Raw genomic sequence first — 23,609 nt, 5'->3', positions numbered from 1 at the left:
CCTTTACTCGATTCATTTCCATTTTGTATGTTATAGGAATTTCTCTTTCGTATTATACAAAGGAAATGCTCTTTTTTTATATTTTGTTATCGCAAAGAATAATTGAATTATTTACGACTTTGAGATTGATTTTATAAAAATACATTTATTTTACAATTTTATACAATTGCATACAAAATTAAAATCAAAGTAAAAATAAAAATAATAGAAAAAATAAACAGACGAGAAATAAATAAATAAATAGCTTATCAAATAAATTACAGTAAAATATATAAATATAGTATCAAAAAAAAAGATTACAAACAATCTATTCAAGTCTTCATATTTGCACAGGACTGTCAAGTTGCAACAAAGTCTCGTTTTCCTCCGTTCGTATGATCAATTCACCGTCTAATTTTTCTAACATTGGCAAACGTTTAGCTACTTCCGATTTCCAGATTTCAACCTGAAAATTAAATCGAACATCGTTGTGAACTTTTTTAACCTTGTTCAACCAAACGGAAAGATTTTTAAACTCGTAATAAAAGATTTGTATTCTTTTGATCATAACCTAATTCTTAAGGATCAAGAATGAAATTACCTCGAGATTCTCGTACAACGGATTTCCGACGAAAAGTAAATCACGAAGATTCGTGAGCTCCTGAAGTCTATTGAACTCGTGCCAATCTTTGACCAGGTTATTCGACATGTAGAGGACGCGCAAATTTTTCATCGCGTTGATTCCCTTCATTTTCTCGATCAGGTTGTACGAAATCCAAAGTTCCTCCAGAGTGTCGCCCAGTGGCTCCAATCCGGCAAACGATTTGATCAGGTTACGGCCTAACGCGAGGATCTTCAGATTCTTCAACGTTCCGATTCCTGTTTTAACAATTTTTTGAATTTCATTTTCATTCGACTGAAAATTTTAAGAAGGATAGATTGAATTTTCAATTGAATTCAGTTATTTTATAAAAGTTTCGAGCTAATTGAAGGACGAAGAGAAAAATTGATAAGGATCAAATCTCTTAATTTAAAGGACAATTATAACACTCTTGTGAAAATAACTTTAATCAGAAAATGAGAAGAGAGAATATAAAATGTGGATTTCAAAATATATAACGAGTCTAAGAGATGTTTCGAAAAGACATGTTTGCACGATGTTTAGAAAGATCCATTTGTAATCGAATTTTCGTTCGATCGAATCGTATTAATCGTGATGCGGTTAAACGTCAATTAAGGAGGTCGACCAGTAGCTACGATCCATTTCTCGTAACCCACGACGTAATTCCATTTACGTGAAATTATTTGTCCGGTCAATTTCATTATTCGAAACAATCGCTGAATTCTTCGAATTTAAACTCCAAACAGTGACGCGTATATTAAAAAAAAATAAATAAAAAATTATTGAATTCGAAAGTAATTTCAATTTCGAGGGATTTAAAGAATGAGCAGTAAACAATAAAAATAAACGAAAGAGAAAAGATACGTTTACCCGCAATCTTTTCGATCATATTCGTCGAGAGGGAGAGCTTTTCACAATTGACCAAAACCGCCAGAGAATTGTCCATTTTTTCTATGGGAGGCCATCGAAAGCTGAGGATCATTTCCTTCGCGGTCGAAGCATCTTGTTTATTCTCTTCCTCCCACATTCGAATCGCCTCTTTGCAGCTGGTCGGTTTCGTGGTACTCATGATTTTTCTTAAGGATCGAGCTTATCCACGATGAATGATCGGATGAATAATTTTTACCAAAAAATTGGATGATATTTGCTGGATATAATTTAAAGGAAACTCTGTGGAAATAAACGAATCCAGGAATACACAAGGAGGAATCGGGTTTGAATGTTTTAGCAAATACCGCGTGGGTAAATAGAAGGGAGGGAAATATGTGCATACGCAAGGGTGTATACGCAAGAGAAATGAAACGTATTTTGTGGAGAGTTTTTCGTTTTTAGTCAGAGGGAAAAGGAAAATAATGACAAGTAAAAAAAAAATATTTATTTTTCTTTTACATTATTTCTTACCGTACCTTGTTTTCTTTCCCCCCCCCCCCTTAATCAATTTTTTTAGCTTCTCGAACTCGTTTTTATTACGATTTTTTCTGTTTATCAAAAAATTTAAAATACCTCACTGCATTTCCTAGTTTTTGCACGTGAAGTATTAAAAGAATGAAAATTTTTGACTCAATATACGAAAAATAACAAATATAGTTAACAAGTTTTCTGAAGAGGAACTTGCTAATCGAATAAATTCTCTAGAGAAAATTTTTCAAAAAAAAAAAAAAGAGATTCCATTATGCCTCCTTCCAAAAAGTTTCTTAAAATTTACCTTTCAAATCAAAAATTTGATCTAATTCGTTTCATCTCTATACGACGATACACCCTATATACAAGAAAAGTTCAAAAATTCCTCCCTTCACGCATGTCAAACTGACCATGAATTTTCAATTCGAAATTTCCATCGACGTGAAATTCCGTTTTCGATATTGTCACTTCCTCGCAATTTTTCCCGTAATTTTATCCAAGATACATCTTTCACTCTTCGAAAATTTTGACGGTGTATATCGTTTGTTATCGTTTATCCGAGCGCTCGAGGTTACGGGGAATTCGAGATTCGTTTTCCTTTGTGGCAAACTGCCACGAACTGGAGCCTGGTAATATCTGGCACCAATCAAAATAATCGATGGCCAAGGCGCATGCGTTCGGGCCGCCGGATTATTTATCAACCGAGTATCCCCAACGAGATTTACGACGGTATTAACATTGAAAAAGTACAGGTCTTCCTTTGAGCATGGAACCGTGTGCATTACTTATCGAAAAAGTTCACGGCTCTCTCTTCGATCTAAAATCGGAGACAGAGGCCGAGAACCGTGCGAACGATTTTATTTCGTTTACTATTCTTACATGGACGGAGGATCGTAAAATTTCCAATGCGACGAAAAAGAAGAGACCTTGAAAAGCGATAAGGAAGAGAATGGAAAAATTGAGACAAAATTTCTGGAGAATTGGAAATGACACTTTTTGTCGTCGAATTAAACATTAGAAAGAATTGACGTATAGTTCTTTATAGTAAAGAGAAAAAAGATAAGGAAGAGAAAAGAGAAATTAATAGATATTGGGAAATTAAGTCGAATTAAAAAGTATATATAGCATATATTTGCGAAGATATAAGTAAATAGGATGAAATACAAATATTCCTAATTATTTTGAGAGAGAAAGAAAAAGTGATATCGCCATGGACCGTTAGTAACTCGCCTTTTGAATTTTTATCAAAGCAAAAATAAAAAAAGATATAAATAGCAACGAGAGAAAAAAAGGGGATTTAAACTCGAAATTAACTAATTAAAAAAAAAAAAAGAAAACGAGAGGAAAAAATACAAATGATCGACAATTCGAATGTCACTTCTTTATTATCACCCAATTACACAATAATCTCTCGGGATTAAAGCCATTCGTTACCCACTAGATGACGCGTGTTGCCTTACATTAAAATACACCGCACATACAACGAGTCCAAGAATTCTCATTGGTTCTTTCTCATCTCCGTTGCCTTTTCCTTGCCTCGTAAATCGAGTCGTTCGATAAATCCCCTATCGGCCGAAGAATTGGCAGTATTGTCACGGTCACGCACAACCACTCGCGCAAAGAAGAACGAACGACGATGATAATTTTCATACCGTTTTTTAAATAGTAACATCGAATTTGAATTTCGCCTTGAGAATAGTAATTAATCGGTAGACATCGATGATCGTATCATAATTGAAAGTAGATATTCGTCCAAACGAGATTCGTGTTATGTATTTTCGACACGTCATAACGAACGAGAGACGTTTTTATCTTCACTTATTTTCATTTAAATTAGTCGTTCATCGAATTTCCGTTTGTTGGCAAGAAAGATGGATTTACAGATTTCTCTTCGATTTGATTATCTACATTCTCTCGAATATCGAGACGAAAAAGAAGAAAAATGATAAAAAAAATATGGAAACGAAAAAGAAAAAGGAAAATGATAAGAAAAAATATGGAAACGAAGAAAATAGGGAGAGGTCTACGGTCGATCCTCGAAACTCGAATCTCAAAGAATCTTCATGAGAATGCTTTCATTTTTTTTTTTTTTTAGAGGAAAATTATCCTACAGCCTCGTTATCCATGCAATCTAGAGAGAGTAGCGAAGTATAATTCCAATTAAAATGGATAGATTCATGCTCCTTTTTGTAAAGATTTTTTTAACCGAAAGGGAATGGACGAAATTATAATCTCGTAGGAGTTTTCGAGAGTCATGGAGGTTCGATCGTGGAAATGAAGAAAAAGATAAAAAAAAGAATAGATATAAAGTTTATAAGCACGGTATGATTTACAACGAATTATCAAAAACTAATAAGAGCATGCGTTTGCAGTATCGATATATCGTTTCATGGTTACACTGTTTTTTTTTTGGGTTAAGACTTACATCGAGTAGTTTTTAGCTTAAATTACAAAAATACACAAAGGCACTTGATAAGAATTCCCTTTTCTTTTCCTCTCTCTCTCTCTCTTTCTCTCTCTTTTATTTTCATTCTTGTTCGAGTCATGCTTCCATAGAATTCGATCTTTTGGTTCCTTCTTTTTTTTTTTTTTTTAATTAAATTAATTCAAGAATACTAGCAACAATGATACAAACCGATAATACCTTACGTTTCGCAATTGATAAAAGATAGAGGAAATTAAACGATCGATGACAATATCATTAATTCGCCATTTTCGAACAAAGTTTATCGGCAAAGAAATAATTTTCATTTAAATTTTACATTTTTTCGTTTTTAATTTTACGTTCTTCTCTTTTTTCTTTTGTCATTCTTGCTTTTAATTTTTTTTTTTTTTTACAGTGTTGTAAGAAGATAGCCTCGCGATCTATGAGGATATATTTCTTAAATCACATAATTTCCTTTGATTTTTATTTTGATTTAATTTCACATTCAATTTGATTCTTATTCTACTTTCAAGATTTATGATTATATTGCTATTGATTTTCACAATCTTTTGTTCGCGAGTTCAATTACTCAGATAATAATAAATTAATCATCAAATTTATTTTTCATTTCAAATTATTCTACTTAGATGGAAGAAGATTATGAATTATTAAAATAAGAATTTCTTTTACTCGTCCTTCTCAAACTTAATATCTATCTTGAATTTCATCCAAATTTTCGTCGACTTGAAAGTTTGTCTTTTTCTAACCTAATATTTTCCATCTATCAAATTAACCAAACTTGAAATCTCATTGACTTCACTAATTACTTTGAAACGATTGCAGCTTGCACATTTAATATTATAACACGTAGTAAAATCCATTTTTAATATCTCGTTTCGAAACACGATTTAATTACACTTTAAATCATTTTTAGAAAATGTAATACTGTTCCCTATAACTATTTTTTTTTTGTGAATTAATATCACTTTTTATTATTCTCGATTGTTTCCAATATTACATTTCTTAAAATAGGTTATAAATTGTTTCAATTTTTATTTAAACGTATGAACCACTTCATTTCTTTTTGTTCTACAGCCTTGCAGCTTGGCCCCTGAGATGGATATCCCGCTCGAACTATACTTGTTACAACACTGTTTTAGGTATACAAAGTGTTCAAAAAATCTGGTTCAAGAATGTATTCATTTTTAATTTAAAAAAAATAAGAAAAAAGAAAGAAAAAAACAAAACACGTAACAAAGGATAAAAAATAAAAAATTATGGAGAACTATGTACACAAAAGAATTTTATTATTTTATCATATATAGCTATTTACAAAAGATGGCGTACAATAAATAAAATTAATAATAATAATAATAACAAAAATTTGTTGCTTTTTCCCAAAAGAGTTAATTAAATTAATTAAAATTACACGAGTAGATTCTTGAACCATCTTTTTTCCTGACACCCTATATATACGTGTATATATATATATATATTTATACATATGTAATTCGGATATACATAGGCGTAGAGATCGCAGAAAATAGACAATGGATAATATACGTGTATATATATATATATGTGCGCGCGTATGTGTACATATGTTCTTTTTCTTAGTAAAATGTCTCCCAGAAAAAAGGAATATTCTTCATAGTACCCGTTCTTTTTTAAGGAAAACACGCAATACAGCAACACGTCAATCGTTTAACGATACATCTACACAAAACTAACGTAGACTTATGCTTGATCGTACATTAGGAATATAATTATATGTATATGCGTGTAGACATATACGCTCCCGCTTAAAAGTCTTTGGACATTTATTCTATCTGTCATTATCAACGTCGATCGTAGCTTTTTATCAGTTAGTACACTGTTTTTAAGAGAAAATTATAATTCATATTCACATTGCATCGTAAAAATCTCTATTCGATGATCAATATTTCGATACTTTTATTAAAATTCATGATTTATATCGAATATCAGAATTATAAGAAAAAGTCCTAAGTCTTCTAAAAGGGAGTGCATTTTTATTTATATTTATAATAATATAACACACGTATCTAACTTCTCCATCTTCTTTCCTATTTTTTTTTCTTTGTATTCCTTCTCATCTTTTTCTTCCCTTTTCTCTTATATAGATACACAGATCTGTTATCGTTAAACTTATCAGTATATACAATTCGGATTAAGAAGATTAGATTGGTCTTATTGTACAATTAACGACAGTAACATTATTGGCCGCTAATTCATGCCATGGTCCAATTTAAATTCCTTCGTATCAACTAGATTTCAACTCCTTCTTGATCTTCTCCCTTATATATATATATATTTTTTTTAATCTTTCGACTTTTTTTCGAGTCTTTTTCGAGGGTTCTTCCTTTCGATTAATCCTTCAACTACATTTCTTTCGATTAAATCCTCGTTTATTTTAAATTTCTTCTGGCCTACCAGAATAGCCATTTGAAATTGTAATCTTTTATTGAATACAAAAGAAATTACCGAGCAATAATTAAATAATTTATATTACTCATTATTCTTTCTTATTTTCACAATTTTCAATTCGCAATTCGCGTTTATTAAAGATAGAAAGATAAATGAATATTTTACGAAGGAAGTGACTAGAAATGAAAGAATTATCAAAGGATTAATCAAATCGTGTGTACATTAAATTTTGCCTCGAAGAACCACCAAAGATGTAAATATTTGTCTTGCGTATGCGTATAACGAATACCAACACAGGCGACTTAACAAACTTATTCTTAGAGATATTACGATAGATATCGAGCGAATCCTCGATGGAAGTTATTAAAAGCTAACATTAATTAAAAATTAATCGCCGAGAAAGGGAAACAAACGTTCGTTTGATCTAATTGGCACTTTGATCGCACTTCGATATTTTCCAGATTTTCCAATCTCGTGATTATTGAATGGCCAATTTGTCGAATTCATAACAACAATAGAAGATAAAATTAACTTAAAAAAATTCTTTATCATATTTACGTATATTTATCAACAATCTTATTATTTACAACACGCCATACAATTACACCTTGAGCCAAATATTTCAAATCTTTCTCCTCAGAAGCCAGTTCCCCCTAAAAATTTTTCCATCGAAACGAAATAAAAGAGATATAAGCACGATAGAATTGTTTTTCTTTCGCTAGTCTCTCCACGAAACAAAAGGAATCGCTCCATGAATATTTAATAATCAAATTGGCCATCCGTATCGAGACTGCTACCCCCTTGAACGAAATTCAATCTCACCCTCCCTTTTCCATCGGATCAAATTCCAATCATACCAATCCCTGGCACGCAAACAAGATTTCGTTTGCATTTCTTTCTGGAAGTATCGTGGATTAACCATATCGTCAAGGATATTGTACCAAGTAGCTCTTACACTCTACGTCCTCAGGTACGACCACAGATTAAAAAAGAAGAAGAAGAAAGAAAGAAAAGAGAGAGAGGGGAGGGAGAGAGAAAAAGAAAGAATCGATCGGTCCATCCTTAGAGGACGTGAAGGTTCTCGCAGTTCTTGAACTTGCTGTCCTCTTTGCCGAACAGCCACGTCAACATCTGTCTGGCCTTCATGCTCGCTCGAACCACACCCCTCGACTTGTACCAGTGGCCGCCACCCTCGCTGGTTCCGTTTCCACCCCGATTCTCCGACACGTTGCTGCTGTTCTTCAGGCGGATCTGGTTCAGGATACCGACCAGCAGATGGTCCACGTTGTGGTTGATCCCGACCGAGACCTCGATGAACTTCACCCGATAGGTGCACGCCATGCACTTGCCATCTGCATCACGCGCAAAAGGATTAGAGAGAGAAGATAAAGGGAGAAGAGGGTGTATTTATAAAGGGGCGACCAAGGCCGATTGAATGGGATAGAAAAGGATTGGAGGATGAGAAAAGGGGTTGAGGTAAGAATAGGGAAAAGGGAGAAGAAGATGTTCCAATGGATCGGTATTTTTTCCTTCCCAGATTCTGAGTCTCTCTCTGTCCAAGTTCTGTTATATTCAAGATACACGTTATTATTATTATTGAAGTTTTGTGAAACGTTATTATATAAAGTTATAAAGGGGGAGTGGAATGATTTATGGAGTGTGCGTGGATGTGAATGAGAAAGGGGAAGATTGAAGTTAATTTGTGAGATATGAAAGGAATTGTTGAGTTTTGAGAGGATCGTTGAAATTTTACGGAATTTTTTATTGAGAAATTTAGTTTGTAAAATTCTATTTGAAGGGGAATAAAAAGATGATGTTTCTTTTTTTTTTTTGAAATATACGGAAAGAAAGGAGTGTAGTTTAAAATTGGAATCTAAATTGCTAAAACGCTTTTCTGTGCAGTATTAATATCGATATCGTTCGTGTTTGAAAAATCTTTAAAATAATACAAACGAACAAAGCGTGCGCCTTTGACGTCGTGTTACGCGTCAGATCTCATGCCGTTATCACTCGTGAAAACCACTTTGGGAATTTTTTAGAACCGTAATAATACACGGGTACCAACCTTGGGAAGAAACTACCCTTGATCGAACCAGATCCACTTTGTTACCGACTAATATAGTCGATTTTCCTCGATGGAAATCCTGGTCGTGAAGACGTTCCAGATATTCTTCCGCTCTCTGAAAGGATGCCTTATCAATCACGGAATACATAATGACAAAGGCATCCAGATTCTTCTCCAATTCCGTCTTTTTGAAACAGAAATATAAAGGACACTTTTAGCGGAAAAGAATTAACTAAAATACAGTAGTAGTTTGTTCATCATCAAACGTTACGTTAATGTATCATTTTATTCATATTTGTGTATCGAATATAACGTGCAATTATTTCTTTTTAATGCAATTTTATATTTTCCTTACGAGCACAAATATTTATTACGAATATTTCATATGGATTTTATAAAGTTGAAACAATGATATTTATTATTTTTAATTATTTCATTGATCGATTCTATAACGAAAATTCTCTCTCGTCAATATTATCGAGGTATATTAAATCAACATCGTATCAATGGAAAAAACAAACAGTGAACAATGGAAAACAGAAAAATCACGAGGATCAATTATCTACATATTATGAGTCATAACCAATAATTCTACATTTTTCACGATTCTCCATTAAAAATATTTCTCTCGCGATATCATTCCAGAATCTAAATTTCATAATATTTAAGATTGGTGAAAGGAAAGGAAAGAAAAATTGAAATTAAGAAAAATATCAGCAACCGAATAATTCTAAATGCCACGAGAAATAGAAACTGAATCCACAATGGATTAACAGGAGTTAACTGGGCAAAATTATTTTCTTCCAGTTTTCTATTTTTCATATTCTTATTCTCTAAAAGATCATCGACAAATCGTATGAATTTCTAATAATCTTACTTAACTTTAATTTACAAGAAAAAAAGAACAAGAAACTTCTCGATTTAATTAACGATTTAAATTACACGATGTTTATATATCTATCGTAAAATTGAAATTTAAAATACTTCTTGATAAATTTATTTCTCAACTCGATTAATTGTCTGCCTATATATATATCTTGCTTAATAACGTAAACGTTTTAAAAAGAGGATTTAAAATTTCAATGTACACACATTGAAACAATTATTTTTCCATATATTTGAAAATTTAAAAATTACATTATTACATTACCCAATTATTCGAATCGACTATGCGATTTAAAATATAAAAAAAACATTGAGGAGGAGAAGCAGCTCACCTTCGGGTTCGAGATGTTGAGGAATCTGAGCTCGCTCTCCTCGCCGTTCAGCATGACGAAAACGGATTGCTCGCTGGGTACGTCTGAAACAAAGAGGGGGAGAAAAAAAAAAGAAAGATGAGCGACAAAGCAGTTCAAAGAGCGCGGTTAAAAGAGGGATCCAAAGGGAAATGAGGTATTGGCGAGGAAGAGGGGTGGAAGGAAGGAACCCCTTTTGATTTGCTGCCTCATTTGTTTTTCCTTCGACCCCTTCTGCGGCAAGGACGAGGGAAAAAAGAGAAGGGGGGGAAGAGGAACCACTGCAAATAAACCGAGAATCCTACGCCTCTAAATATCTATTTCATGGCCGCAACTTCCGGTGATTGTATCGACGGATCGAGCACACTGGGATTATTAATTTGAGCTATTATTAATTTGATCCTTCAAAAATTGGAGCAATGTCTATCTAAAGACGGAGTGAAACAAACGGCGTTAATAAAATATTTCAAAAAAAAATTATTACTTCCAGATTTCACTTTTAAATGTTGTCCAATTGATTTGATATTCCCTTGTAACAAAGAATATAACTTTGAAAAAGAACGTGGAGAGGGTGAAATGTGAAAATCGAAGATAAAAAAGAAAAAGTGTTCTTCCAGCGATCGAATAAAATTAATAAACTAGCTCGACCACTTCTCTTCCTAGCCGGTCGTTTACCAAATCCTCCCCCTCCCTCTGATCCCTGATTTTCATAATTAAGACAACAGCGATGAAGAGAACTACGACTGAAAGGAACTTTGGAGGAATAAGTTTCGAGTCGAGTCATAAAACTCGAACAGACGTCTAGATTGCTAGAATAAGGGCGAAGAGAAGGGGGAGGGGGATAATGGCGAATGAGCGGAGTGAAAGAAAGAAAGAAAGAAAGAAAGAAAGAAAGAAAGAAGGAGGACAGACGTTGAACAGACGCGGAGGCTGTATGATGTACGTTTATAACTTGGACCGGTGCAAAATTAACCACCGCTATTTCTGCCCCGCCTGTTCCTGCACTTTTCTTTTTTACACACCTTCCTGGAAACCGACGCACCCGTTTCTCGTCCATTTCCACACACACACACCCTCCCTCCAAGATCCTCCATCAGGGTGACCAACTTTCAACCGTGAAAGGAGCAGGTTAATTTTCAACAGACAAGTTCGTTGAGCGATCTTTGAAGTAACGTTTTATTGGTATTAAACTATTAATTCGTGACATATTCTACGTTAAAAATTTGGAATTGTAGTATTTTAAAGTTGAATTATCAATTTCTGATATGTTAAATATATCATATTAAAAATTAAACATGTGTGTTAAAAATTTAGAAATTTGGAATCGTGGCACAAGTCATATTGTGGAATTGTCAAGAAATTTATGTAAATAAACTGCGAATAATTGTGAAGGAAGACAGAGAAGAAATTAGAATTTTCGAGGAAGTAAGGAGATCGCAGTTCTCCCTCTTTTATATTCCTGCAACACAAATGAATCTTCCTCGACAACGAATCGTGGCCTTCTTGGCCTCGATCCGGATTTCACCGCAAAATTATCGCGCGAAACTCGACATCTGCCCCGATTTTTTTTTCTCTCGTTGGATACTTTATTTCTCGTTTGTTTGATACGAGAGTTTTGCTTGAGGGACGAAAAAATTATTGGATAATTCGGATCGATAATTCGATGAAAGAGGATTAAAGATCAAACGAATATATATTTCTGATTTGTCTGGAATAAATACATCTTCTTCGAATGAAATTAACGACGAGTATTTGAAACGACCAATACATTCTGATAAATTTCATAAAAACCTGGAATAATTTCCTCTCTATTATTCTTGCATTCGAATTAACCATCGAATTATCCGTTTTCCAGAATAGATTCAATTCATACTTGCAGCGAGAAATGATTAAATAACGTATTCAACTTTCAGAAGACAACAGAATTTATAATTAACTCTCTCTCTCTCTTTTTTTAATTATCGTTCCCTTTTTAAAGTTTATTATACCCCGTTTAATTAAAATCGAAAATAAAAAGCCAACTAGACGCCATATAATAACGTTATAATCGTTAAATTGTGAAACATATCTCGTGTAAAATTGATAACGAAGGGATATTCAATAGACGAAGAGGATATTTATTCGTCGTATCTCATTTTTTTTTTTTTTTGAAGAAATGAAGAATGCAATAAGAAGTGAAACTTCTGCAAACTTTCGAAGACGAATAGCAATAGCCAAGTAAAGTTTCTTCTTTCTCGAGTTAAAACTTTCTCTAACTCTTATATTATATCCCCTGTCACACACTCGATCGAAGAAATATCTTCTCAATCGTGACAAATTTTAAAAAAAAATTTACAACAGAACACGAACACATAAATATACAATACATTTCATCTGTACATTTTATTTTCCTTTTCTCTCTGGATTCTTTTCTTTCTTTCCACGAATCTTTTCTTATCATTTCTTATCAATTAAAAGAGATGCTTGAATAAGACAGAATTTTTTCGATCTAGTAATTAAAACACTGCGATTCCGATTCAAGAATATTGCAAATGGAATACAACGTGGCCAGCGTTTTTTCCTCGAGTATCTTGGGAGAAGGGTAGTACGCAGTCAAATTTGCATATTCACGAAGACAGAAGAGTCATTCCAGAAATTTCATCGTCAAAGAATGCAATTATGCGGCTGGAAATGCATGTTGATAATTGCGCCAACTTGCGTTAAAACAAATTGCGATTTCACTGATTATGAATTAACCATACTGGAACATTGTGAACAAAAGGATAAAAACGCTTTGAAAATGATCCAAGCATCGTGAACAAGATAATATTAATTTACATATCGTCTAACTTTTTCATCAAAAGAATCAGAATTGCATTTTTTATCTCGTTTACCAAGAGAAAGATCAACTTGAAATGAACTCAAAATGATTATTTTTATATTATATAACAAAAATTGTATAGATTAGATAAATTGTTATTGTCGAACGAAATCAAAACTTTCAGTTCTTTCTCTCAAGAAAAAGAAACCAGCTGTGTTATTACGAAAATCGGTATTCAGAGGATTTTAAATTGGAATATGACACGTATGAATTCGTGAGAAAGTCGAAATTCTTACTTCTTTTCTCTCGAAATCAACAACAAAAAAAAACAGGAAATAACGATCGATTGCAATCCAAGACCACCGAATTGTCGCAATTTTCCACTCGAAAATTGGTATTCGAGAGTTTTCCAGCTGGACTAAATTTGGATATGACGTCAGACCCATCAGGAAGAGCTCTATGCAACCTCTTTAATTCGATTCGTCACGGTCATATTTATTCACAGAGAAAAGTCGAAATTCTCTGTTCCTTAAAATCAACGAAAAAAGAGAATAACAATGTAAGGTTACTGTAACGATATTGCCGCAATTTTTCGCATAAAAAGACGATATTCGAAGTTTTTCTCCCGACACCGAAAGAAGAAGCATGCCAGAAAGGCATAACCCCTCCAGCTGGTTACGAAGCGGATTTAAGATCGTAAAAACTTTCAAAATTATCTTCGATGATGGATTTTCAATAGTTTGAGAAATATAAGGTTACCACGATAAAAAAAACGTAATCCCCAAAGCTCAAGTAAATATACTTGAGTATTTACTTTGACGCTTCTTTCGTTAAGACACATTTTTCCAAAAGATTTATCGAATCGTTAAAGAATTAAATTACACGCACAAATTTCAACTATGCGTTTCCACGCTTTCATTTCCAGCCCGCGTAAATATAGAATCCGGATTGCTCCATCCCACTGACGTCACGATCTTCGTAACCTTCCTAAGTTCTAAGTTCACAACAGCCCACGCTCATCCGGGGAGGAATACGCCCTTACGTATATCGCAATTTTCCGATATATCCCGATGTAATCGGCAGAGTTGGCCATTAACCCGATGTTGGAAAGTTGTAACCGCAATAAAGTTAAAAATCTCGAATAAAGTTACTTCAAGTAATTATTTTATTAAAGATATTTAAAAATGATATTTAATATGTAACCTCGACCGACTTTGCCACTACTAGTTATTTGCGATTATTATTTTTCTCGAACAATAAATTATCGAAATTAACTTTATCGAAGTAACTTCAACTATTAAATATTCACTGATCTTTCGAATTAGAGTCGAACGTAAACTCTACCTTACCGAGCGTACACTACTTTCCTCGAATTAAAATCAAATGTTGCAAACCTAACCTAACTTGATCTATTTCGTATCACTCACGATCAGAGTTGGACGTTAAAACTCGTTGAAAAGTTTAACTTTAAAAAGTAAGAATCTCGAATAAAGTCAGTTATTAAAATACTCAAATAACATTTATTCGATCCGATTATTTTTATTTGCGATCATTATTATATTTCGAACGATAAATTATCGAAATAATTATTATTCGTGACTTCAATTATTAAACTTTCCCAATCATTGCCCGTGATCTTTCAAATTAAAGTCAAACATAAACTCTACCTCATCGAGCGTACTATTTCTCGAATTAAAATCAAATATTCCAAACCTAACCTATTCTAATCTATTTCGCATCACTCACGATCAGAGTTGGACGTTGAAACTGGTTGAAAAAGTTTAACTTTAAAAGATAAGAATCTCGAATGAAGTCACTTATTAAAATACTCAAATAACATTTATTCGTATTATAGTTGATATTAATCATGTAACTTCGCTATTATTAAATTTTCATGCCCACCACTGGACATAACCTTCCTTCGTACGACGACATTAACTTCGACCATTCGATTTCTCGAACACATATCCCGATATTCTCGATTCTTTCTCGATTTTCATCGAAAATCGAATTCCTAGCTTCGATTCAGCATTAACGTGTGGCCACAAATCGGATCTTGGTGTGTTACGCAATAAGCACGGTGTATCGGGGACAAAGTGTCGCGGATTCGGCCATGATGAATCAGCAGCCAACGTTTGTTGCGTTAATTTATGGGCCGCGTAAACAGCGTCATTTTCAGAGAAACTTTCGCAATATCGTGTCTGGCTCTCTTCTCTTTGATCAGTGGAGAAAATAATTTGTTTATTATTGTCGTGTTGAAAGATCGTGCGGAATACTGGAACGAGAAATTGATTGGTTACCACTGGGTATAATAATAATTCGTAGATATTCGTAGGGATTCGCGTATTTTATTTTTATGAATAAGAATAAAAAAAATGTTTGTCCCACTGAAATGTATCTTACAAATCTTATTTCTACGATATGTACTTCAATTTTAATCTGTATAACTGTATAACATAAACGAATACAATTATACAATGAAAAATAAGCTAATGTTTATATCGATATTAAGTAAATAATAATCTAACATTTGCTCGCATCGTTGTTAATAAATTAAATTCAGCAGGAAGAAGAATTGAAAATATTTCACGAAACTTGACGACGAGATAGGATAAAAGCCTCGAGGTACGTAAACAATGAGAGTTGGAAAAATTCGAGCAAAAAAAAACAGGGTGAATCGTGGGTGAAGAATAGGAACGTTTGGTGGCTAAGTGGATCGCGAAGGTTAATGACACCGTGCTCTTATTAAAAGCCGTTGTATTTAAAGCGTCGTATTAACGATTCCGTCGAGAACCTCGCCAAAGATTCGTGCATGATTTCACGCTGTTTATTCTGCAGCTGCGTATATATATGCGTGTGTGTGTGTGTGTGTGTATATATATATATGTACGCACGAGTGGCTGAAAATTAAAGCGAAGACGTTTGGATGAAAAGGATGAGAGTCGAGACAAATTATGATCCAATTTTTATTTTTTTATTTGGAAAGCGATATCGAGAATCCGATGATTTGTCCACAATTGATCTAATCTCACAATTATTTTAGAAAAATTAAAGGATATTGATTATATAGTATATTATTTATTTATTTATTTTTTTTTTAATATTCGAAATAATGGCTCGCGTATCTGAAAAGTGGGAAAAATTGATTAATTAATCGAAAATTTTCAGAGGAAAAACTTTGAAAACTCGATTTATTATACGATTGATAACATGGTGAGCAATATATCGCGTATTAATTAATTTTTAATCCGATTATGCTGAATCAGGCACGTGAGTTAATAATGATAATTACATTAAGGTATTATTGAAATTATTACATGCGTATATGGTCATTTTCGTGGATATTTCATTAGAATTAAAATTTCACGTGAAAAAACGAGTAAGAAATTTTTATTCGTTACAATCATTTTGTTCTGTGTACCGAGTAATTTAATTCTTTTTATAAGTACAGTAGCTCGTAAAATGCTTCGACAATCTATTGATATCCAATTTTAAGTAATAGTATTAATTCTATATCATTTATATTATACTTATAATATCCAATGCACAACCCATTAAAGCCTGATATTGAATTAAATATACTTGTTGTTGGTTCATCTGCTTTGATATTCTCCGTTATTATCCGTCATGCTGTTTGAACAAAATAAATTTGCGGTAAAAATTTCCCGAGAAAATTGATAAAAAAACGGGCTCACAATTTGTTGTTAATTAATTACGCAAAGTTGTAAGTTATAAAATTCATGCGTATACAATTTACATAGAATTTCGTTAATAATATTATCTCGGAAGGAATTTGCAGAAATTATTTAAATTATACTCGTTAGAAAATTACTCCTTTCTCAACGACTCGCTTAGATACGTCTAAACGAGTATCAAAGGGAAACTCAAAACGCGAAACATCAAACAACAGAGAATCCAGAAACTAACTTTAACAAAATTCCTTCCAACGAATTTCCATGAATGCTAGTATACTTAGCACTCAAATATCGTCATTTTTAGAGAGATTCGTTAACCTCAAAAAGATTCTCCGATCATATCCATCAAAATTTCACTTTTTAACAATCGTCCATCTCTTTTTATTTGATACACATCCGTAAATAAATAAATCCATCAATTTCTACTCATTTTTATTTAACACACTTGTACCCACATCTAAATAAATAAATCAATTTCTCCATATTTACTCTCCATCCTCGCACAAATTTATCATTAATCTCTCTATAAATCAATTTCTCCCCGCACGTTTAACTAATTTTTTAATTGGATTTGTTATCCGTAGAAATAGATTTCTCACCGCACTTTTACCAATTTTTAATTATAACACACCTACGTACACATATTTTATTCACACATCGATCTCTCGCTCATTTATTCCAAAGATCTACGTGTCTATGTATAAATCAATTTCTCCGTATATATTTCTTAAACAGACGCGCTTTTGTCGTAGATCGGGATTCGGGGTCGTCGTGCTGTTACCTGTTTATCGTGCACTTGGTCGTAATCCGACGCGAAACGATTTGTTAGGTCAGGATTAAAGCGAGACCAGAAGATATGATGCCGTGCCATCGGAGACAGTGTCCATTTATAATTTTGTTTAGGGGCGATCGATCGCCGCCCGACGCTCACCGCTAATTATCCTCTCCAATGTTTGCCCGCCCGATGCGCGTCGCTTTGAACCGAGTGCATGACTCGGTGCGTAATAATCTCGACGGTCGAATGAAACGTTGAAAGGGCGAAATGGAGAAATTAATTTAAGAAAACATTTTTATCGAGAAAAATCAAACTCTGCAACGTAATTTTTTTTAGGGAGAATCGATAGAAATAACGGATGTAGAAAATAAAGGATAATATATATTTTGATTAATCAAGAGAAAATTGTTCTTTAAACGCGATTAATATTATTTCGATATTTTAAATTTATTTTCCGCTCGAAAAAATTGTTTAATTTCACTTATTTTCAGACAGTTTCTCGAGTTAGTGTTCTTCCTCGATATACGGATTTCCGGTGATATTAGGGCGCAGGATGCAGAGCGACAGGCGGACGCCAAGGATTCGCGAAAGGGGCCAAAATCGTGTTCGTACTTTTCGAATCTGGGACGAGCAAGATTTATTCTTCTCCGCATTGGTTTTTATTATTTGGCAGAGAAACGTCCTTTTTTACATCCTTTCCAAATGGGTTGTCGCGCAACTTTCTTTTAATTTGTAATTCGAGTTAAATCGAATATAATAGTGGTGGGCAAAATTTAATAAAGTTTGTTTCGATAATTCTAAACACATAATTGCAAATAATCGTATGAAGATTGGATATGAATTGTAATAAATATAATTAAATATAATAAATGTTGTTCGAGTATGTTTTTTAATTAAACTTTACTCGAAATTTTTAACTAATTACTCTTTCCCGAATAACTGCGTGTCGAATAATATCTATGAATTGATGAATATTATCAGATCTAAGCGATGGATCAAGATATTTTTGCATTTATTAGAAATAAGAAAAAGAAAGATTTCTAGGATAACATAACGCGAGCAATGTTTGAATAAATTAACGATAACGGTATAATGATATTAATCATGGTAATAGGGCATTATATACATAATGCATGAATCACAAATAAACGGGTAAATGTAATTTACCTTTCTAATTTAATAATATATTACGATAACGATTAATTATATTATTAATCGAGCCAAAATTAAACAATAATATATATGTATATATTAGATATGATGTGTTCAAAATCGTATAAGAATTTAAACCAATATCTTGGTTCTTTGGAAAAGAAAATTCCAAGATATATATCCTCTCGAGAGCTCCATAGATTCAGTATAAATATATACGTTCTTTTATACCACTAATATTAACAGTAAATTACTTTAATTTACTTCAACTATCATAATTTTATGGATACACATATATGGAGGAAATTTGAAATTTGGTTGAACGTAGCAATGGAAGAAATAATCGTTATGGAAATGATATTTGCCGGTGGAAATTCATTGCTTCCAAGTCGAGTGAAAGTTTGCACAAGTCGATTGGATTTGATTCGTCTATTCAAAATTCATGGATTCGCGCGTAACTTGATTTAATAAATCAAGCTCTATTAGAACAGATACGAATCGTCTTGAATTCGGGAAAGAAATTATTAAGGAATTAATAATTCGAGGAAAGTTAAACAAGAGAGAAAAAAAATGTGGAATCCAGAAGATCTCTGGAGACACGAAAATCCGATTTTTTGAATTACAAAACGTATATATACAGAAGAAGAAAAAAAAAAGGGAGTTTCTGATAAGTTTAACAGCAGCAATAAAAGTTTCGAAAGCAGTAACAATTTCTACAAGCTTGGAAAAAATAAATACTTCTTTTATTATTCTTATTATTATTATTAATTAAAATTATTAAAAAACATCTCACATTACTCCAAGAATAATTCAATAATGCTTTCCTTTATATTTCATAAATTCTATTCTTCTTTCCACTTGATTTCTTTCGTACTCTCTCCACGCGTAAAATTCTCTCTCGAGACAAAAGCGAAAAAAATTCCAGCAAACCAAAGAACGCTTAACGTCACGTCTTTTCCTTTTTTCGCCTAAATCCTCTCCTTTATCTAAAAGCTCGAAGAAACCGACTATAAATACGCGTCCGGCAAGGAGAAGGGAAGGACAATGACGAGAGAAGGGACGAGAAACTCGCAAGCAATTTCGTGATAACCCGTCGTGGCGTGGGTAAAATAGTTGGTTGGGTATAGTATAGTATGGTATATACTATACTATCACCGTACTATAGTATATATATATATATATATTGCGAGGTTGTTACACCGGGTGGAAAGTAAGCTCGATCGTCAGGATGTTTCACGTGATCTGGTTTGGATAGAGGTTGGTCCTCGACCCAAATATCCTTCTAGACTCCCCTATTACTCGAATTGTCTCGAGAGACAACGTTTCACTTGTCGTTACATACCAAGCTTTCGAAGGAGAAAACTTTGATTTCTCGATGATAATTGGCGACGAAATGAAAAACTCGATGATAGTGACGACGAAAAATATCAATTTGGAATTGATTCGTTATTCGTATTAATTATATTCGTTCGATTTATGTTGTAAATCCTAAATAAATTCAATATATATATTTTTGTAATATTAATCGTTTTTATTAGAGAATATTAATTCCATTTTCTTATTTTATTAAATAAACTTATTAAATTTATCAATTATTACAACGTTATATTTAATCGATATGCCTCATTTTTATTCTATTTTTAAGAAATAATAACAATTTAATTTCTTCATAATCAAATTCCTAATATTGTGTTGTTTTTACTTGTGTAAAATAATAAATATTTAAATTTCTGTTAATTTATCAAAGAGAAAAAATTTATCAAAGAGAGTAGAGTATCGAAACGCGATTCGGAAAGATAATTTGGAAGAAAATTTTTATTTTGAAAGAAAATTTTTATTTCGGAAAAAAGAATCGTTCGAGTTTCGAGAATTCGAAATGATTAAGTCAGATTGATGAAGATTAATACAGGCAGAAGATAACAAGTAAAGCAAGGACAGGGCATATTGTTAATTGGGTCATTCGTAACGTTTGAATGACAGATGGTTTGCTTGTTACGATTTGTGACGGATCGTAAATGCACCCGCTGCTCGAGAGACTTAAGAGATTTATTATATTTGCGTGGCATTGGGAAAAATTAATAATAGGCGAAGCGTATCCGTGTTGATAATTTTAATAAAGAGAAGGAAAAAAACTTGTGCCAGTTAAAATTTATATTTTTTTACATCGAGTATTAAAAATTTCAAAAAGAAAAAACCTCTCGATCGAGAGATAAATATAGAAAAACAAAAATGAATCGCGAATGAGTGATAAAAACTGAAAATTTTCCATATAAAATTCCATATAAAAAAATATGAAAAGAATAAATGGAAAATTTGAAGTGACAAGTTTCTATAAAGGATTTCGTTTTGAATAAATTGATATTGAAAACATTATATGCTATATAAATATATATATATATATATTTTTTTTTACGCTCAGTTGTTCTGGAATTTCCCAGTTTTTTTTTCGTAGTTAGAGACATTCGATCAGAGATTAATTCTCTCGAGGCTTTTGCTAACTATACTTCAGTATGTACACCGTTTCGTACAAGCATATGCTTTTACGAGTCTGGATAAATTAATTTCGATCTAATCTTCTTATTAAAATTTCATGTAGCTCTAATACTCGTACCTTTATTATTGCTTATTATTGCTTTATTATTCGCAATTGAATAGAAGTATCAATCCATGTGTCAATTTAAAAAAAAAAAAAAACGAAGAAAAAATCATTGTAACTCTTATATTGATTTTGAAAATGATAATTATCTTTAAAATATTCCAATAATAACATTATTCTGAAACGTAATTCTTGTTTTGAATAATTATCATCTATGCAAGTCAAATATTTTCTCACACGTTTTGATGATAAATTTGTTACAATAATATAATATATATTCAACGTATAAAATATGCAATATAAATTCTTGATATCATTATTATTCACCAATAATAATAAATTAATATTCAAACGCAAACACCCAGATATATAAATTTAATTTCCATTTTTAAACTTTATTATTTGGAATAATGAAACGTTTGAAAATATCCGATTATAGACATATTTTGGGAAAGAGAAATTTACAGAAAATATATTTCCATCCAAGCATCTATAAGAATAATGTGTTTTGTTGGAAATATAATAATAAAAAAATAGATGATCGATCGTTGTAATAAATTGGCGAAAATGTCGATAAAACAAATTTATCAACGTGACTCTTTTCAAATGTCCCTAATTTTTCTTTTACTCGTGCATTTTCGAAAATTTATGAATCGTTTTATGAATAAAGATTCATCTTTACTCTTCTTATATTCCATTTCTGATTTATATTTACCTCGAATAAAAAATTCCAAACTCTTTTACAGGAAGTACAGATTCGCACTTTTCGAAAAGAAAGAATACTATTACGATCTGCTGACGTTATATATAACCCTTGGATTTTCCTCAAAATTTCATTTTTAATTTATCTTTATCACGAATAAAAAAAAAATTCCAATCCTTAGAAAGATCGAGACATCGTTTCTCCCTCGATCAAAATTCGAAACCAAAATACGTTAATAATAATTTAGACGTATCAACGCATCGAATCAACGAACGCTCGTCGAACGTTACACAAATTATCGAAAGCTTACCTACGCGGTGCTCGAGAGAACGGAACGTTACACACGGCGGCAACGTAACGACAAATTTCCCCTAGATTCGCACGAATGGAAAACGCGTACGCGTTTCCAGTCACGTAGCAGGCCCCTCGGGTATTTCTTGGCCAAGGGCTGTTAATCGGATACGAAGAGCGAGTTGCGTCGAGAGAAAGAGAAAGAGAGAGACAGAGACTGTAAACCATTTCGTTTATTTTCGTCAACCGAGTTATTCCGGGAGACTCGAATCGGGAACGGATCCCGTACCGACTTCCCATTGTGCCTCTATTATCGCCGCCGTTTCACCGAGTTTCACTAGATTTTCCCCCAGCGTTTGTCCCATTGTACGTGTGTACGATTTTCATTAGAGAAGGAGGGGAACATTGTTCTCTTCGTGGAACAGAGAGGGGGACGAGTGGAGGCGATTGGTGGGTATGGAGAGGAAGTGAAAGAGGAGATTGCGTACAGATGGAACGTCGCCGTATATGTATGTGTGTGTGTTGTGTGTGTAGGAGTTTTACAATTTCACGTGGCTTATGTAGGTGTCTTACGTGATCCGTTGACTTAATCGTTTATTTATCTTTGGTATCGGATCTCGTTGGGTGGATTCGAGAAGATCGCAATATTTGTTGTCGGTCGCCGACGAGATAAAGAAATTATTGGTCGGAACGGAATTCGCGGAGTGGAATTATTAAGGAGGATGAAATAAATAAATGCGAATAACGAAATGCGTTTAGTGGAATTGGAAAGATGAGGTATGGAGAGATTCTCGAGATTGAAGGAAAAGTTAATTTGACGAAAGTTTCTATCTAGTAACGAAAGTAATTTCTGCCCCTCTTCACGTGCGTTCCGACGATTTATTTTAAATTATTCTTCATAAATTGAACGAATGTTATAAATATTTTATTATTTAAATATAGAAGAGAGAAAGCTCGAGCCAATTGGGAATCGTATATATAAATGTAATATATGTATAAAATCCTACAAATTGAAAAGCTTAAACCCACGTAGAAATAAGCCAGGATTGGGTATGGAAAACCCTAGAGAAATATAAATCCTCGATTCTACTAAATTTAGTAACAGCCCATTAAATTTAAATTTACATATTACGATAGAATGAAAACGGCTTTTGAAAGACACGTGTTCGAACAATTGTAAATATACTTAAAGGAAAAAAATTAGGGAAGATTAAAAATTTTCCAAATTTATCTTTTCAATTATAAATTTTTCTAGTATAAACTCATAACACAATCTTTGATAACTTCGTACAGATTTTCAACGCTCAAAAATTAAAAAAAACAAAGACATGTATATTTAGTTTGTCTACTTTGAATATTTCAATATTCGTTACGAATATGAGTTTCAATTTCACACTCTTCCCTTCAAACATAATTCTTCTCCAT

General features: G+C 32.7%; 2 protein-coding genes and 1 long non-coding RNA gene across 5 annotated transcripts in view; 1 reads left to right on the top strand and 2 right to left on the bottom strand.

Annotated features, from left to right (window-relative positions):
* Positions 1-125: 125 nt before the first annotated feature.
* LOC107999265 (dynein axonemal light chain 1) lies at positions 126-3,030 on the bottom strand. The gene is made up of 4 exons (XM_017058970.3): positions 2,413-3,030; positions 1,472-1,771; positions 581-858; positions 126-445 (listed from the first exon to the last, which is right to left on the bottom strand). Exons 2-4 carry the CDS (start codon positions 1,668-1,670, stop codon positions 320-322), a joined length of 603 nt encoding a protein of 200 aa, XP_016914459.1. The 5' UTR covers positions 1,671-1,771; positions 2,413-3,030; the 3' UTR covers positions 126-319.
* A 333-nt stretch (positions 3,031-3,363) lies between these two features.
* LOC107999405 (GTP-binding protein REM 1) overlaps positions 3,364-23,609 on the bottom strand; it is a 61,597-nt gene continuing 41,351 nt past the window's right edge. For all 3 annotated transcript variants that reach the window (XM_062077324.1, XM_028667406.2, XM_017059214.3), the window contains exons 5-7: positions 10,155-10,237; positions 8,938-9,121; positions 3,364-8,224 (exon numbers count right to left, since the gene is read on the bottom strand). In XM_062077324.1, the coding sequence (XP_061933308.1) occupies positions 7,935-8,224; positions 8,938-9,121; positions 10,155-10,237 (557 nt within the window). In that variant the 3' untranslated portion in view covers positions 3,364-7,934. The remainder of the gene's footprint in view (positions 8,225-8,937; positions 9,122-10,154; positions 10,238-23,609) is intronic.
* LOC133666436 (uncharacterized) lies at positions 12,751-18,312 on the top strand. Its single transcript, XR_009830600.1, has 2 exons — positions 12,751-15,597; positions 17,934-18,312. It is a non-coding gene; the product is annotated as an uncharacterized LOC133666436 (long non-coding RNA).

The sequence above is a fragment of the Apis cerana genome, linkage group LG7 (genome assembly GCF_029169275.1).
Source record: "Apis cerana isolate GH-2021 linkage group LG7, AcerK_1.0, whole genome shotgun sequence".
Lineage (NCBI taxonomy): Eukaryota > Metazoa > Arthropoda > Insecta > Hymenoptera > Apidae > Apis > Apis cerana.
This window is presented reverse-complemented; position numbering and strand designations above follow the sequence as displayed.

What these genes read in the sequence shown, in the direction of transcription:
- LOC107999265 (XM_017058970.3), bottom strand. Translation starts at nt 1,670, where the DNA reads ATGAGTACCACGAAACCGACCAGCTGCAAAGAGGCGATTCGAATGTGG. An exon ending in TATGATCGAAAAGATTGCGG is followed by an intron (nt 859 to 1,471) that starts GTAAACGTATCT and finishes TTGTTAAAACAG; the next exon opens with GAATCGGAACGTTGAAGAAT. An exon ending in CGTTGTACGAGAATCTCGAG is followed by an intron (nt 446 to 580) that starts GTAATTTCATTC and finishes TTTAATTTTCAG; the next exon opens with GTTGAAATCTGGAAATCGGA.